This window comes from Electrophorus electricus, chromosome 13, assembly GCF_041902795.1.
Source record: "Electrophorus electricus isolate QZ-2024a chromosome 13, ASM4190279v1, whole genome shotgun sequence".
Classification (NCBI taxonomy): domain Eukaryota; kingdom Metazoa; phylum Chordata; class Actinopteri; order Gymnotiformes; family Gymnotidae; genus Electrophorus; species Electrophorus electricus.
Genome location: NC_137509.1, coordinates 1,926,202 through 1,944,525, shown reverse-complemented (window position 1 = coordinate 1,944,525; position 18,324 = coordinate 1,926,202). Strand labels below are relative to the sequence as shown.

Genomic DNA, 18,324 nt, shown 5'->3' with positions numbered 1-18,324 from the left:
TGAAAACTGAACAAACCATTTACCAAGATCAGAAACCCAAAGGCTGTTTGATTTAAAGAAACATCTGGCTTTAAGGAGAATTTGATTAGCCAGTGTTAGCATGGGGCACATGGCATGTACATGGAGGCAGTCCAAAGTCAAACTGATCATTACCTGTTTGTTACAGATTGACCTACTTATTACAGATTGACCTGATTTTTACAGAATGACCTCATTGTTAGGCCCCAAACTACCTAAAACACACAGTACAGCTGAATGCCTGTGTGGGACAAAGAAAGAAGAGGAGAAATGATCAGTGTGGTTTTAATAAGGACAATTTTTCACCAAATAAGGACTTGCACATGGTTATGTAAAAATAGGATTCTGCTCTCAGGTCTTATAACAGGATGCAAATGTTTTCTGATCTAATTGGTAGATTATGAACTTGTAGAGAGCCAATCGGGGGGCACTGAGCTGGAAAAACAAAGGAAGAGGACTGCTGTTCATTAACAGAGAGCTACAGACGTAACATGAGTAACATGAGTTCAAACAAATGAGAAAAAAAATGTTGGGGAACTGACACTCTCATACCTAGTCTCTCTCCCTGGTGTGCCTGAGAACCGTTATAACATTACAGTTATCATTAGACATAAGCAAAACTACTCCTGCTGGTACACTCCATCATAAATCGGCATTTCACAGTAAGTTGAAGAACCCAAATTGAGAACTGTAGGTAATTGTAATGCAGAGCTTCAGAGGGGTGGATGCAAGCACAGAATAGAATGAGATTTATTCAGGGCAAACCCGTAATCAGAGTCATTAATGAAGACCAGGGTTGAGTAGCCAGAAGTTCTACACACGGAGATGCGACAGGCAAACATAACAAGACCAGAAAGATTAGAAACAAAACAGGGTAAACCAGAAATTAAAACTAAAGAGGTACACAAAGCAGAACACAGATCACAGGCGGAATGAACACAAAACGAGCACAGAACACAAGACAATGGCGTGTACACAGGACAGTGTCTCCTACAATGACCAGCGGGGTTTAAATACACCTGAAACAACTCAATCTGATAAGGGGCGGCGACTATAAATGAGGACGGGAAAAACAAGAAGGAAAGCAAAACAAGAACACGAGACAGGTTACCATGGGGATCGCAACGCTAATGGAGGAAAAGCACAACAGTAATATCTTGTACTTCTCCCACTGGACAGTACATCAGTTTACATGGAGCATAATATTCCAATTATAGTTGGTAGTCCCAACCAAATAAAAAAAGCTCCATGTAAACACCTCAATCAAAATAAAATGGCCCAAAATTCATAATTCCATCAAAAAGAAAAAAGTGCACCCATGTAAATGATTAAACCCTGTTACCTCCTGACTGTGCACCCACATAAACGACTAAACCCTGTTACCTCCTGACTGTGCACCCACATAAACGACTAAACCCTGTTACCTCCTGACTGTGCACCCACATAAACGACTAAACCCTATTACCTCCTGACTGTGCACCCACATAAACGACTAAACCCTGTTACCTCCTGACTGTGTACACACATAAACGACTAAACCCTGTTACCTCCTGACTGTGCACCCACATAAACGACTAAACCCTGTTACCTCCTGACTGTGCACCCACATAAACGACTAAACCCTGTTACCTCCTGACTGTGCACCCACATAAACGACTAAACCCTGTTACCTCCTGACTGTGCACCCACATAAACGACTAAACCCTATTACCTCCTGACTGTGCACCCACATAAACGACTAAACCCTGTTACCTCCTGACTGTGCACCCACATAAACGACTAAACCCTGTTACCTCCTGACTGTGCACCCACATAAACGACTAAACCCTGTTACCTCCTGACTGTGCACCCACATAAACGACTAAACCCTGTTACCTCCTGACTGTGCACCCACATAAACGACTAAACCCTGTTACCTCCTGACTGTGCACCCACATAAACGACTAAACCCTATTACCTCCTGACTGTGCACCCACATAAACGACTAAACCCTGTTACCTCCTGACTGTGCACCCACATAAACGACTAAACCCTATTACCTCCTGACTGTGCACCCACATAAACGACTAAACCCTGTTACCTCCTGACTGTGTACACACATAAACGACTAAACCCTGTTACCTCCTGACTGTGCACCCATGTAAATGACTAAACCCTGTTACCTCCTGACTGTGCACCCACATAAACGACTAAACCCTGTTACCTCCTGACTGTGCACCCACATAAACGACTAAACCCTGTTACCCCCTGACTGTGCACCCACATAAACGACTAAACCCTGTTACCTCCTGACTGTGCACCCATGTAAATGACTAAAGCCTATTACCTCCTGACTGTGCACCCACATAAACGACTAAACCCTGTTACCTCCTGACTGTGCACCCACATAAACGACTAAACCCTGTTACCTCCTGACTGTGCACCCATGTAAATGACTAAACCCTGTTACCTCCTGACTGTGTACACACATAAACGACTAAACCCTGTTAGCTCCTGACTGTGCACCCACATAAACGACTAAACCCTGTTACCTCCTGACTGTGCACCCACATAAACGACTAAACCCTGTTACCTCCTGACTGTGCACCCATGTAAATGACTAAACCCTGTTACCTCCTGACTGTGTACACACATAAACGATGAAACCCTTTTAGCTCCTGACTGTGCACCCACATAAACGACTAAACCCTGTTACCTCCTGACTGTGTACACACATAAACGACTAAACCCTGTTACCTCCTGACTGTGCACCCATGTAAATGACTAAACCCTGTTACCTCCTGACTGTGTACACACATAAACGACTAAACCCTGTTACCTCCTGACTGTGCACCCACATAAACGACTAAACCCTGTTACCTCCTGACTGTGCACCCACATAAACGACTAAACCCTGTTACCTCCTGACTGTGCACCCATGTAAATGACTAAACCCTGTTACCTCCTGACTGTGTACACACATAAACGACTAAACCCTGTTAGCTCCTGACTGTGCACCCACATAAACGACTAAACCCTGTTACCTCCTGACTGTGTACACACATAAACGACTAAACCCTGTTAGCTCCTGAATGTGTATCCATGTAAACGACTAAACCCTATTACTTCCTGACTGTGTACCCATGTAAACGACTAAACCCTATTACCCCCTGACTGTGTACCCATGTAAATGACTAAAGCCTATTACCCCCTGACTGTGTACCCATGTAAATGACTAAAGCCTATTACCTCCTGACTGTGTACACACATAAACGACTAAACCCTGTTAGCTCCTGAATGTGTATCCATGTAAACGACTAAACCCTATTACCCCTGACTGTGTACCCATGTAAATGACTAAAGCCTATTACCCCCTGACTGTGTACCCATGTAAATGACTAAACCCTATTACCCCCTGACTGTGTACCCATGTAAAGGACTAAACCCTATTACCTCTTGACTGTGTACCCATGTAAACGACTAAAGCCAATAACCCTCTGACTGTGTTCTTTCTGCACATGCCCTCCTTATCCTAAATGTGTGGTGACATATGTCTCTCAAAATGGTGGCTCTGCAGAGCGCTTGTTTTTAATTCAGTCCCAGAACTCAACCTTATTGTTTCTCTAGACTATATCAACATGATTCACTTTCTCAGGTCTTCTTCTTCGTATTACAGATTAGGCACCATTTTGCACATTAACGCCACCTACAGTACACAATCATTCAGTTCAGTCTGGCTCTGTGCGCACGTCACACAGCTGTTCCAAACCAGCAGGGTGAGACACAGATGCTCTTGTGCCAGCCATTGAACCCTGAAAAGGTTTTTGGGTTTTGGTGCATGAGCTCAGGCTGGCAGCCTGCTGGCCAAGCTTTTAAAGGGTGCACGGTGTGTGCACACAGAACCTCTTGAGAAGATCCTGCCATTCCCTGTGGAGCGACGGAGTTTCATTTGTTGTTTCCTGTGGAGCGACGGAGTTTCATTTGTCGTTCCCTGTGGAGTACTGGAGTTTCATCTGTCGTTCCTTGCAAGAGCTTGTTCCAATGCACAGAGCTGTAATGGACCTGCATACCCACTGAAATGGTACCACCATACACACACACACACACACACACACACTCTCCTCACCTACAATACACACACACACACTCAACTACAATACACTACAATACACAATACATATGTACACATGCTCCTCATCAACCACCCCCCCCCACACACACACTCTCCTCACCTACCATACACACACTCACACACAAACACACACACATACTTTCCTCACCCCCCACAACACACACACCCCCTCGGGATAGATATGCAAAGCCTGTGTCTACCTGGGACTACAACACACGCTGTTCACAACATACACTGTTCACCCCACACGCTGTTCACCCCACACGCTGTTCACAACACTCTATGAACAGCAGCTTCGGTTATGACACTCACATCCATGATGAGCAGGCATTCTGCGTAACATACTGTCGAACAACAGGACAGGGAAATGAGAGCGAAAGAAAACCCTCCACTGTTATTGATATTTCTGAGACAGATGAGGATAGGAAGTTGGGTTATACTGAAGCCACTATGTGCCTAATAAGAGCTGCAGTAGCTGAGATTCATATGGCAATAATAGAATGTCAAAAAAATCTTCCAGTAACAAACTAATTCAAACAAATATAATCAGATTGCAACTGATGTGCTAAAAAAATATAATGACTTCTTCAATTCCTTTTAACAAGGAATATCCAACAAGTCAGACACCGTCCATACATATTACGCAGGCCATGTATATCAACGAATACACACCTCTTTCCCTGTGAGATTTGTTACTGCTTTACATAACTTTATACTCATGCAAAAACACACACACACACACACACACACACACACACAGTACCATGTTGTTATACAACCTTCTCCTGAATAAAATGTTCTGATTACACTGATTATTTTCAAGAGAACTGAACACTTTATCCCAACATACTCTGCAATATTGGAAACAGGGCAGGGATTTGCAGATACCACTGTACTCTGTTGGGGTCATGATGAAGTGAAAGTTTGCTTGGTTATTGAAGTCCTACGCATTTAACCAAAATGAAAAGGCAAACGGATTGTGGGACGTTTGGAAAAACCAGTGAAACAGCAGTAATTTTGGTGCTCTGCAGGCAAGTTACTATGTGAGACAATAAGCTTACAAAATAAAACACTGTACTAATAGCTCTCATTTATAACTGTTTCAGTTGTTTATTTCAGTGAATGCGTTTTGGTGCACTCCTAAAAACACACATGGGCTTTCTAGGAGGACAAGGCCCTGTTCCCCAGGAACACAATGTTGGGAGAGAGGTCACTAGCTAGAGGTCAGAGGTCAAGGCAGAGCAGTGGTGGTGACACAGCTACTGGCAGGACAGAGGTCAGGGCAGAGACAGGGCCCAGCAGGCCTGTAGATCTTATTTACACATTCTCTGTCCAAGTACTGCAGATGACATACTCTGCGTGTCCCCCTTGGCCCACCACCCCCCAGCCTGTGCCTTCCAGCAGGCAACCCAGTGCTCTGCAGAGCATTTATATTTATCTGACACTTTTATCCAAAGAAAATTACAACTTGAGCAATTGAGGGTTAAGGGTCTTGCTCAGGGGCCGAACAGTTGCAACTTAGCAGTGGTGGGGCTTGAACCCACAACCTCCCAATTACAAGTACCTTCACCACTGAGCCACCACTGCCCAGAGCACCAACCTCTGCCTGTGCTGCACTGGTTTTGAAGAACATGAGCACAGTGAATTTCTGAGTCTGGAATAAACCCAAGCAGAAGAATCCACTATTTTCAGTGGAGGTAGAGGAGGATGGGTATTTAGGTCCTTACATATATAACTCTCTTTATCAAGAGCCTATTTAGAACCAATCTTCACAGCTATGGGAGGGTGTTAATTCTGACCAACCTCGAGGGTTTCACACCTCAAACTAATCACAAGGCACCAATTCAAATTACACTGCAGGAATTCAGGCAGCACAGAGCATTATAGGCAGCTGATAAGCAGAGGGAGAGAGACAGAATGTAAGAGAAAGGGAGAGACAGAAGCAACTGACAAAATGAAAGACAACGAGATAGAGAGAGAGAGAGACCACATTTGCCAGGTGCATCTACTAGGTGGAGGCAGGGAGCTGCATGGCGGGCGGAGGCATGGAGACATAGAGATCATCCCAGGCATAAAGCCATAATGTTAGCAGCAGGACATCTCACTTCACCCTGTACTGACTCATTACCTCCAACCTCAGAGTCACGCTTGCCTTCCTGTGTGTGCGCTCGTGGGACGAGGAGTCGGTTTGGTACTAGCATGCTGGGAAAAGGGGCGCTGTGAAGAGCCGTAAAGACATGGACACCATGCAGCTGAGATTATTTATGATAAATAAACAAGCCACACACATAATGTGAAAAAGCCCATCAGAGCCTCTGTAATGAGGTTTCTCCTAACTGGTGTTCTTTTAAGAACCAAAACCTACTGACTGAACCAAAAATACTGGCCAGCGTGCACTAGTAGAAGCAGCCGTCCTTACTGGGACAGAGCTGAGAACAAATCCTTCTGCAGATAGAGATGGATTAGTGCTCCACATTCAGCACAGTTAAGAACAGCTCAGGCCCAGGGCGTGTGGCACTTAATGGAAGTCCTGCTCTGGGGAAACAGAGGCTGGGGCAACTGGGCAACAAGCTCAGTCCAAACTCCGGCAGACAGAACGACCCTCATTGTCCCCCCTGCATGGTCTCAGAGACGACTGGAGCACTACAGCGACACTGGGCAGCGCTTAAAAGATGAACAACAGACTTTTAAATCCAGCTTTCAAGTCTGGGGTCACGTTCCCCATCCATGGTAGCACTTGTGACTTAAAGCCATAATTTCCAGCACAATTTCTTAGACATGTGCATCAGAGCACTCACCTTTCAGTCCTCTTATTTTAAAAGTATCTTTTTTTTTAAGGAGTGACTCACGGATCACACAGATTGGCAGCATGGCGTGGGTGTGTGTCTGTGAACTACACTGACCAGAGCAGACCAGAGCTCCCAGTACTGAAAGGTCTCAGCAGGAAGAAGCATTTTGCATAATTGCTATCTGTGTAATTGATCATTAGGTCAGTGCTGGGACTCATTAGTGACCGCAGTGGAACACTGTGTGTGTCCTTGAGCAGCCACTGTTGGTGTGTGTGAACTCGTAAAAAGCCTCGCTCAGCTCATAGTCCAGCTTTTCAGGTGGATTTCCAGGAACAACAGTCAACAAACAACACCCTTCGTTGAACAACAGAAAATTTAAGATTGCTTAAATGTAGGATTAGTAGAATTAGATTAATTTAAGTGCAACACTTTTTTTGTAATATATGGGAAAATTCAACAAAACATATGCTGGCAATAAAGTATATGCTCAAAGGAAATCAATCCACTATCTGTGGATGCTCTGTAATCAGAAAAAAATGTGAACTGTGGATTGGCACCCAGTCTATACTGGTCTGCCAGCATGGTTTTGACGGGTTGGAGGGTGTGGTGAGGACAGGACTGTATTGATCAAAACCAGTAGCATCAGCTCACTTCCACCAAAATCGAATACTGCACCCTTAGTGCCAAGGAACACAAAAATACTTACCCTTTAACCTTGAGAGGAGTCGTTTTATTGTTTTACTAACTGCACATTTATATGAAACTGCCAAGAGAGTTGTGCTAATAATGAACTTTTGGAATGCAGCTTCCTTGTAAATTGTATATTGCTTCCTTGCAATAATAGGCCTTTGGAGGATTAGACTTGGTGTCTCAGATACATTTCTGATGATTTCCAAGGCCCATTATCCAACTTTTAGTGTTATTGTGCTGAATGATGTTTATGGCTGTTCAATGATGCCAAACAACAAACAATTCAGCTACAGCATGAATATGTCAGATACCACATTCAATTATTTTAAGTTCCCTTTCCTTATTTTCAAGTTATTTACAGTTCCAAAAAGAAGACAAAATTTGGTGGGTTTTATTCATTTGGCACTCATTTGTCCATAAGCAAACGGTTCTCATTTATGTGATGAGTTCTAGAGCATGACCGTGAGCAAAATGATTGACTTAGGCTTCTAGAACCCCAGTGATGAAACATCACCATAGCAACACCGCTGCACTTCCTCTCAGAGAGTGGAGGAAATCCAGCTACTGCACAGTCTATGCACAGCATTGTTGTTGGCTGAAAAACAATAATAATAAAAGTAACCCAGTTATTGCTGGTTCCATCAGTTGCTACAGGGCTATAGGAGGAATTTTAGGCAAAACTCTTACAGAACACTCTGACAGAACATTCACATATAACACTCACAGGACACGCACAAAACACACACATATAACACTCACAGAACACTCTGACAGAACACTCACAGTACACTCTTACATAACACTTGCACAGAACACTCACAGAACACGCACAGAACACTCTGACAGAACACACACATATAACACACACAGAACACACACATATAACACTCCCAAAACACTCTGACAGAACACTCGCACAGAACACTCTCACAGAACACTCTCACAGAACACTCACATATAACACGCACAGAACACTTGCATAGTACACTCACAGAAAACACTCGCACAGAACACAGGAGCTGAACTCTTCCGCTACTCAGTCTCTCATGATGGCACCCCCAAGATCTAAAACAGTGTGTGTGTGGTGTGTGTGTGAGTGAGAGAGAGCGAGAGAGAGAGAGAAAGAAAGAGAAAAGAGATACAAACACTTGTGTTTCTGTGACTTTGAGACTACCAGCCTCCAATAGTCCATTGGTTTGGTGAATGACCTTGGACTGTCTGACCCTGATTCTTGCCTTAGTCCAATAAACTTGCTACTGTATCCAGTCCCCCTAATTTGCACCAGAAGGCATTGCCATTTGTGATGGAGACCATTGGCATGTGTTATGGCTGCTGTACCAAGGAGCTGGCTCCTTGGTCTGGTGGTCAGTGCTCATGCGTAGCTCCCGTGAGCCATGGGTTTGAGTCCTCCTGGGTAGGGTGGCCTTCAGCCTTGGTTACACAGTCCTTGGTGATAGTGGGACCAAGTACACTGGGAATCTTGCTACCACAGTGCATGAGCAATAAATGCTGGATGGGAAAATTATGAATTAAAAGCTTGTTGGGAACAATCATAAATTAAAGGATATTTACAGTAGTAATATCAAAGATAGCATATTGAATGTAGTAAGCCTGCTCCACCATCAACAGTGCCCCCTACTTTGCATCAACACTGTGCCCTACCTTTATGTTTAACCATCACTACTCTGCCCATATGACTGCTACCATGATGTCTCACGGCTGGAGTTTGTCATTGAGATACTCTGTGTGTTCACCACAGCTTACAAGCACCCAGTACTCGACTCTCCTTTCCTCATTTCATTGAGGTGTTCAGTAAAAATAAGTGACACACAACAACTGTGCCATCGAGTTCAGTTGCTACCAAGTCTCTGCTCCAGAGTCTCTGCTCCAGAGTCAGGGAGAAGTAAAAAAAATGTTGTGCTGGAACAATTGCGGGGGTGCACCGCTCCCCAAAGCCCAGTCTCTGCAGTGCTGAGAAACTCTTGAATTAGAACTAAACACAAATGGAAGATGACATTTAACATTTACGGCATTTAGCAGATGCTCTTATCCAGAGCGATTTACAAAAGTGCTTTGGCATCTACTCACAGAATAAAAACTTACCAGTACAATAGGTCAGAATTCAAAATACTACGATAATGCTAGATATAACGTCAATGCTGATGCCTAGAAAAAAATGACAAAATGACCACATCATAAGTGCAGTACCAAATAATAAGCATTAATCGGCTAAATAAAATCATAAGAAGGATTAGTGGTCATGCAAATTCTGCACAAGTAGATGAGTCTTCAGTCTACATTTTAAGACAGCAAGGGACTCTGTTATTTGGACAGTGGAGGTTCATTCTACCATCTGGGACCCAGGACAAAGGAGAGACTGAATGGTTGTCTTCCATGAGACATGGAGGATGGTGTTTCAGTCCGAGCCAAACTTGAAGTCTGTAGGGCCTGAGGTACAGATCTGGCTTTGACCACTGACCATTGGCCTTTTGACCACTGACCATTGGGCTTTGACCACTGACCATTGGGATTTTGACCACTGACCATTGGGCTTTGACCACTGACCATTGGGCTTTGACCACTGACCATTGGGATTTTGACCACTCCATGCAGTTTGCATACCGCCACTGCAGTTTGCATACCGCCACAACCGCTCCACTGATGATGCAATTGCACATCTGCTCCACACCACACTGACCCACCTGGACAAAGGGAGGGGTAATTATGTTAAAATGCTGTTTGTGGACTACAGTTCAGCATTTAACACTATCATCCCCTCCCTACTCACTACTAAGTTGGAGGATCTAGGACTGCATACATCCCTGTGCGACTGGATCTCCAACTTCCTAACGGACAGACCACAATCAGTATGGGTGGGCAACTGCGCCTCATCCACCCTCACCCTCAGCACTGGAGCTCCTCAGGGTTGTGTCCTAAGCCCCCTGCTCTACTCACTGTACACCTACGACTTCACAGCCACTTCCAGCTCCACCATCATTGTCAAGTTTGCTGACGACACCGTTGTCATGGGCCTGATCTCGGACAACGATGAGAGGGTCTACCTGGAGGAGATTAAACACCTGGAAAACTGGTGCCAGGAAAATTAATCTCCTCCTAAACGTCAGTAAGACAAACAAGCTGATCGTGGATTGCAGCAGGAAGTAGGAGCGGCACTACCAACCTGTGAGGATCAGTGGAACCACGGTGGATAGAGTAGATAGTTTCAGGTACCTTGCTGTTCACGTCTTGCAAGACCTGTCCTGGACCCACCATACCAACTCCCTAGCAAAGAAGGCTCGTCAGCGTCTTTACCACCTCAGACGCCTAAGAGACTTCAGACTGCCCTCCAAGGTACTGCAGAACTTCTACACCTGCACTATCGAGAGCATCCTCACGGGGAACATCACAGTCTGGATTGGGAATAGCACAAAGCAGGACAGACAAGCACTCCAAAGGGTGGTGCGTTCAGCAGAGCGCATCACTCACACGGAACTTCCTGACCTGCAGACCATCTATTACAAGCGGTGCCAGACCAAGGCCAGGAGGATTGTGAAGGACCCCACCCATCCCAACAATAGGCTCTTCTCTCTGTTGAGGTCAGGGAAGCGCTTTCACTCCCTGAAGACCAAGACAGAGAGACTGAAGAGGAGCTTTTTCCCACAGGCCATTCGGGCCCTGAATCAGGGAAACTGATAAACTGTGGGGACCACCACCACCATTTACATAACTGTAAATATGTTGAATTATCACCATGTAACATAAAAACTGCAAATATGTCATCTACAAGATGGAACTGTACATTCTGTACATTTTGTACATACATATATACATAACCATATACATTGTACATTGTGTATATAAACATAATATACATATATTGTACATACAATTGTTAATATATTTTTGTACATATATAGAATATCTATATTCCTCTATGCACCCCTGTTTTCTTTTCCCTCAGTTTGGACAGAGCACTCTCCACCATTTCACTGCGAGTTATACTGTGTATGACTGTGGATGTGACAAATAAACCAAACTTGAAACTTGAAACTTGAAACTTGAAACTTGCCATCACGTAGGGAGGGGCTGGTTCACTCTTGACCTTGTAGGTGAGCATTAGTGCTTGAACTCTGCTGCGAGCAGGTACTGGAAGCAGGAGTTGAGTAACATGGTTCACCTTTGAATGACTGAAGCCCAGTCATGCTGCTGTATTCTGGATCAAGTGTTGGGGCCTGATTGTCTGTAGAGGACGACCAGCAAGGAATGAGCGGAAGAAGTCGAGCCTTGAGGTGACAAGAGACAGAACAACTACCTGGCAGCTTCCCAAGAGAGCTTCGCATCCAACATTGCAAGTTGCAACATCACTGGGTCAGATTTGAAGCACTAGTCAAGAATGATAATTGGTCATCCAAAATTACACAGAGGCTGCATGCAGCTTCAGACAGAGTTACCAGGGAGTTCGCAAAGGATATAGTGAGGCCATGGTGAGGATCGGAATTTCCTAGGATGTACAAAAGTTTGATTTAGCTTGGGTTGAGCTTCAGGTGGTGATCCAAGAAGCAATATCAGCCAAGCATGCAGAGATACAACTGGAAACCTGAGTGTCGGAAGGTGGAAAGAAATGCAGTTGAGGGTCTTCAGCATAGCAGCGGTAGGAGATACCATGAAAAGGTATTACAGCAGCAAAAGAGCAACTGTAAATAAATAAGGAAAGAGGACTTAGCACCAAGCCCTGTGGCACACCATTGGAGATTCCACTAGAAGGCACTTTAAATATCTGCTTATGCCCTGTGGCCTCACTTCCGCTCCTTCGGTTTTCCAATCATTTGTGAACAGTATGATCATTATCTTTACAGATTCATCATTACCCTTATAGATGACATCCTGATTGTGGTGAGGGGGTGTGGCCAAGCATCATCTGTATAGATGGCATCCTGATTGTGGTGTGGGGGTGTGGCCAAGCATCATCTGTGTAGATGACATCCTGACTGTGGTGTTGGGGTGTGTTCAAGCATCATCTGTGTAGATGGCATCCTGATTGTGGTGTGGGGGTGTGGCCAATTATCATGCGTGAGACAGAGATGACCCAGGTGGCTAATTAAAATTGCACCTAAGTGTGGTTGACAGCAGCTTACCTACATGTAAACGTCTTTAAGGAGGTTGCAAAAACAGTGCTGAAAAGTGAAATGAATGAATGAATCCCAAATGGAACAGTTACCTTGTTTTATTTGTCTGTGAGAGCTCTGTGTTTAACCCCTGCCTCCAGCTTTTCAAACATGCAGCAGCTGCCTGGGTCTGGATAAGGGAGAAGTGGGTGGTGCATCTGCTTCTCTTCTCATGGCTGGAGAATGATGAAGAATGCTATCTGGCAGTAGGTCTACAGGACTCCAGAGCAGCGCTGACAACATTTGCAGATCCTGACACTAAAGGAGTTCAACCTGCCAGCTCTGAGACTGCTGCAAGAGGTGGCTCTTCAGTCCAGAGTGAGACTTCACAACTGTCATCACCCCGATAGGGTACTAGAACAAATCATCACCCGACTTCCACAAGGACAATGGAACGGGTTCCTGGAGGTGGCCATCTGGCTTGCAGAGGACCAACTTGCAGCCTACCAAGAGGAGCCCCACTTTCACTCCATCCACCCCCTCTCCTTTCCTTAGCCCTACCTTCCTTACCACATTCCTCTCTCTTTTTCTCTTGTCTCTCCACACAGGTGCATCCCGTTGAGCATGGAAAAGCCTTAGTGTTGCCAGAAGGGGTACCATTGCTACAAAAGGGGTGTCCCTTCATAGAGCCCCCGATTAGAACATCAGTTCGATCAGTATCTTCCTTCACAACACTGCTCAATGATATATATATAAAACATCCTCCAGTATGAGTAAGGTGCTATATAAATGTAAATAATAATAATAATAATGATAAACAGCTGCCGTGGAATGATGTTGTGGAGACTGGCTTCCAGTACCAGAGCATTACTCACATCCAGTGTTTGTCTTAAGCACCCTTACCCTACCAATTCGTTCATGAAGGTTGATGCATCAAAGGTAGGAGTGGGAGCAGTGCTGTCCTAATGGCAGAGAGAGAGACTCCCTGTGCATATTATGCCCAGCAGAACACGATTACAACATAGTGAACCAGGAGCTACAAGCAGGGAAGCTTGGCTTGGAAGAATGGAACAACCAAAGCCACTGTCTCAGGCCCACAATTCACCTCCTGCTTGTGGAGAACCTTCATTGCTTGGCCAGTCTGACCTCTGGTTATCATCCTCAAGCCAGCGGTCAGATAGACAGAAACAACTATGTGCTTGGCAGATTCCTGTAGAATTTCTGGTAAGAATGGCCGAGTTCATCCCCTGGACTGAATATACCAAGAATTCGCTCATCCACTCCTCCACAGGCTGACCCCGTTCTAGTGTGTGCTTGACCATCAACCCCCATCATATCCCTGGAATGTTGAGATGGGAGGAGGTTTAGCAATGGTTTAGCAATGTGGAGCAGGTCTGGGAGGCTACAGATGTCCACCTTGCTTGCGTACAAAGACAAAAGAAGAACCATGCTGATCGTCCATGTCCCACACCCATCAACAAGTGGACAGTGGACAGTTAGGCTGTCCACTATAGACCTCTGATTTCCCTGTCCCTTCAATGTGGTCAATTCCATCACAGACAACCTTCTGCTGCCTTCTAATTTCTGAGTTTCACTGTCCTTTCATGTTTCCCCTTTAAAGCCAATGATTCCTGGTCCAAAGGCAGAGGCAGCTACCCCAGAGGCTTCCCTTCAACCACCAAACATAGACAGTATGTCTTTATGCACCATCCATTAAACGAGGACTAGGAACGATCACCTCCAGAAGATGTATGGCCTCTAGGAGTGGTGCTTGGTTCCTGTTCATAATATCCTGGACTTCTACCCCTGACCCCAGAGCTCCTCACTGGGTATGAGGACCAGCAGCACATCACATCTCCTTCCACTGCACCTTCACAGTAATTAAGCACAGAAAAGCTTGACAACCCAGTTTCCCATTCAGATAACAAGAAGTATGCAAATGCGGTTGGCCTTACTCACACTGCAATGACTGCCACATCTCCACTGCTAAGAACAGACACACGCTGGCACTGAAGAGTAAACAAATCTACAGGAACTACCATCTCTCTGTTCATCAAACGAAACAAATTGCCTAGTTCACACTGCGATTATTGTTTTATCTTTTCAACCTTAGGATTCCCCTCCTTTACACACACAATCACAAACACACACACACACACACACACACACACACACACACACACATATTCAAACTCACATTCACACCTCTATAGTCTCTCTACATCTCAGCACTTAAGCAATATGAGATTTAAGATGTGGTGTGACTCATAAACCTTTTAAAATGAGTACTTAATATCCCCACCATTCTCTCTCTCTTTATCTCTCTCTCTCTCGCTCTCTCTCTCTTTCTCTCTCTCACACACACACACACACACACACACACACACACACACACAACAGCTATTTTAGTACATAGGAGACCAGAGCCCTTGCTACCAGAGCAGAACAGGAGAACATAACCTCTGATCTTTTCAGGATGAAAACATCCATTGCTAAATATTAAGATAGCTAAATATTAGGTTTATAAGCCGCAATATGATAAATGGTGTTGTAGGACTAGTTAATATAGCAATCACATGCACATTTTGGTCATAAGAGAATCACTGAACTAACCTTGTTTCTTTTTATTTTGGGTTTGTCAAGGTCATCTGGACCTGGTACAGTTTCATGGTGGATGAGGGGAGAGTAAATTGATGCAGTTTCTGATGAAAGTGTATGTTCAGGAAAGCTGTTAATTGGCCGGGATAAGTCCAGAATTGTGATGTCATGCAGACCAAAGCCACAACGGGACTGATGAATTGGACTCCTAGTCATGACCGTCATGACCTCTAGAAGGCAGCACTGTACCCCTAAGTGCTAAGCTCATCTGCAGTTCAGTGAGGTTCATGTTCTCCTGCTTCCCAACATTACCAAATTCACTCAGGCACAACAATCAAAATCCTATTAACTGCAATTTGCACTGTTTTAACTGATCTTTAATTGATCTTTTTTAAAATCAATCAATCAATGAAAAAAACAAACAAACAAATTTAAAAAAACCTCACTTATCTTGGCAAACTTTGATACAGAGCTAGTATGGTATTTTAGAACTGACTGGTTAAGACTTCAGTCATTTGGGTTTGATTAGTAACAAAGAACACAAACAGATAATGTTTCTGTTGCAAGTAATGGGAAAAGCCTGAATAAACAGCTTTGAGTACCCAATAAAGGATCGATACCCAAATAACCATGTTATTGGCTCTAATCAAACACAGGCATGCATGCCTTCCTAAACATGCAGCTCTGACAGAGCCTGTCACCAACCAGCAATCTACAGCACTGCGCAGCATTTTGGAGAAGGTAATTTCACCATCCCCAAACAGAACAAGTGTCACGGGCATCTGTGATCTGGAGACTTCACAGCATCAACAAGAGGCTACTCACAGCTGAAGAAGCTGATGGTATTCATTCAGACAGAGGTATCTGGGGGAATGACACATTTAACACAATATAGAAAACAACGCATGACCCTTGGAGAAATTAATATTAATCATATATATATATATATATATATCACCAACTACCATGTTTTAACAGAAAGCACAGTTATGGTCTCTCTGTAATTTAAATGAATGGATGAATGAACAAAATAAAAACAACCAATAATACAAATTCACATTTGCCATTTCACAAGAAAAATAGTAAAAATGTAAAAAATATTAATTATGAATTCGTAAACAATTAGTATCATACCCCTTGCACCACGGCTCAGTTTTACAAAGAGAAATACACACACACACACACACACAGCTTTAGACAACAGGGCATTGACCAATTTGAAGTAGGTCTACTTCTGAAAGGCGTAACAAATGACACGGATTCACACATTTACGTGTATTACACGGCTGCACCGGTCATGAGAATCCCCATTACATGCGCTAAATGAAGGCTTACTGTCATTAATCCCAATCACCTTATTTAAGAGGCTCTCCAGTTCCCATAATGTTTTATTATTTCGGTGTAGGACAGGGCACTCGTGCGTAATTCGTGTGTTCAGAACGCAAGTGACACGTGACAACAGTCCGACTGCTTACGACTGTTTCCATTATTGAGTTTGCATCCCTTCCTTGAAGCACTTTGGGACAGTACGGTTTTCGCATTTGGGGGTTAAGAGCATACAAAACGTAAGTAATCGACCAATCAACAGTAGTCTATTAGCTTCGCATAAGCTTTTGCGCACAAGCAGAAAGTCCAGAAAGCCGATATAACGGACAATAATCCGGCGCATTAGAAGCCGGTGCAACAGTAGCAGTGCAACCAAAGCAGCGTATTCCTCTCGCGATTCTTGTTCATGAACATTTTTAACAGTTATCGCTAGACTGCACACAGGTAACAAATCAATGCACGCGCAACAAACCCTTAAAGGACAAGTTAGCGCTCCAGCTCTTCGGGTCATATCATCAACCCCACCACTCCAAACTTAACAAACATGAACTTACTTGTAGTGTTGTATTTCACGCCGTTGATGTACTCCGGACACGGCCGTTCAACCATTCGCCCCGAGGTACTTCTTGGCCAGCAAGTTCCTATCTCATCGGTGGTGGCATTGCAGTAGAGCCCTGCAAAACAAGCATGCACACAAACACCTCAGTACCGCACATCACGCGACTGCTTCAGCAAACTTGGGATACGGTCTCGCCGTTAACCGCACCGTCGAGACTCAGCAGAGCGACCGAAGTGTTGGTATAGAAAGTGGCCTCCAGTGCATCCATGAGACTGCAGTTCGGGTCCCCGAACTCTCCAATGAAGATCTGGAATAACGCGGCGTCCATGAATGAGCTCAGCGATCTGGGCTCGCGGGGTACAGCGGACTGTGCGGTTTGGAGTCTCGTTCCTCGGCGTCCAATCTGACCACCTACACACTTTAATCTCCTCCGTGAAGGCAAGTGCGTCCCGCGTGCGCGCGCGCACACCGAGGAGCCTGCTCTTCACCCAATTGGAGCGCTCGCGTGTCCCGAAATGAATTCGTCTTTCTCGGACTCGCGCACCGGTTTGAAGCTTGCGCTGTGTCGAAGTGTCTGTCAGGCAGAAAACATGTCTTATTCCCCAGGAGCCGCGTGTCAACCGTTTTGCTCGAAACTGTTTTTATTATTTCACGCCTTTTTCTACTTTATTGGGGCGCCACGTTTTTTATTTTCCTTAATTTCGCGCAGGGAATTTCCTTGGCGTTATGGCCTCTGTCTTGCCCTGTCCCCATGCATGCGTAAAGATGACACGTGTGCGGTAAAAAGCGCTATATGAATACAGCTGACTTGACTTTGCCACGGCGCAACGTGTTCTCTTAACAACGTGAGCAATCTACGTAAAACATGAGCATTCTTTCTATAGCGGAGCAGCACAAACGGTATGCCCCCGTAGCGGATTTTTAATGATTTAAAAAAAAAATTTAAAAACCTTTCCTACCTGGAGAAAGTGGGTTCCATTAGCCTGAACAAGCTGTAGGCTGTACCATGAACAGTACTCTCCTGTGTAGAGCGATCGTGCCTCATTAAACTCAAATGGGCTCGAACTCATTAACCCCCTTAAATGAATTAGGGTATATTGGCATTGGCACTAAATCATTACAACTGAC

At 44.6% G+C, this 18,324-nt stretch overlaps 1 protein-coding gene across 1 annotated transcript in view; it reads right to left on the bottom strand.

Moving 5' to 3' along the window:
* The window catches only part of crhr2 (corticotropin releasing hormone receptor 2), a 55,080-nt gene extending 37,115 nt beyond the window's left edge, over nucleotides 1–17,965 (bottom strand). Inside the window, exons 1-2 of the mRNA XM_035520095.2 lie at nucleotides 17,404–17,965; nucleotides 17,192–17,311 (exon numbers count right to left, since the gene is read on the bottom strand). Of these exons, the coding sequence (XP_035375988.1) occupies nucleotides 17,192–17,311; nucleotides 17,404–17,524 (241 nt within the window). The 5' untranslated portion in view covers nucleotides 17,525–17,965. The remainder of the gene's footprint in view (nucleotides 1–17,191; nucleotides 17,312–17,403) is intronic.
* Between the last annotated feature and the right edge of the window lie 359 nt (nucleotides 17,966–18,324).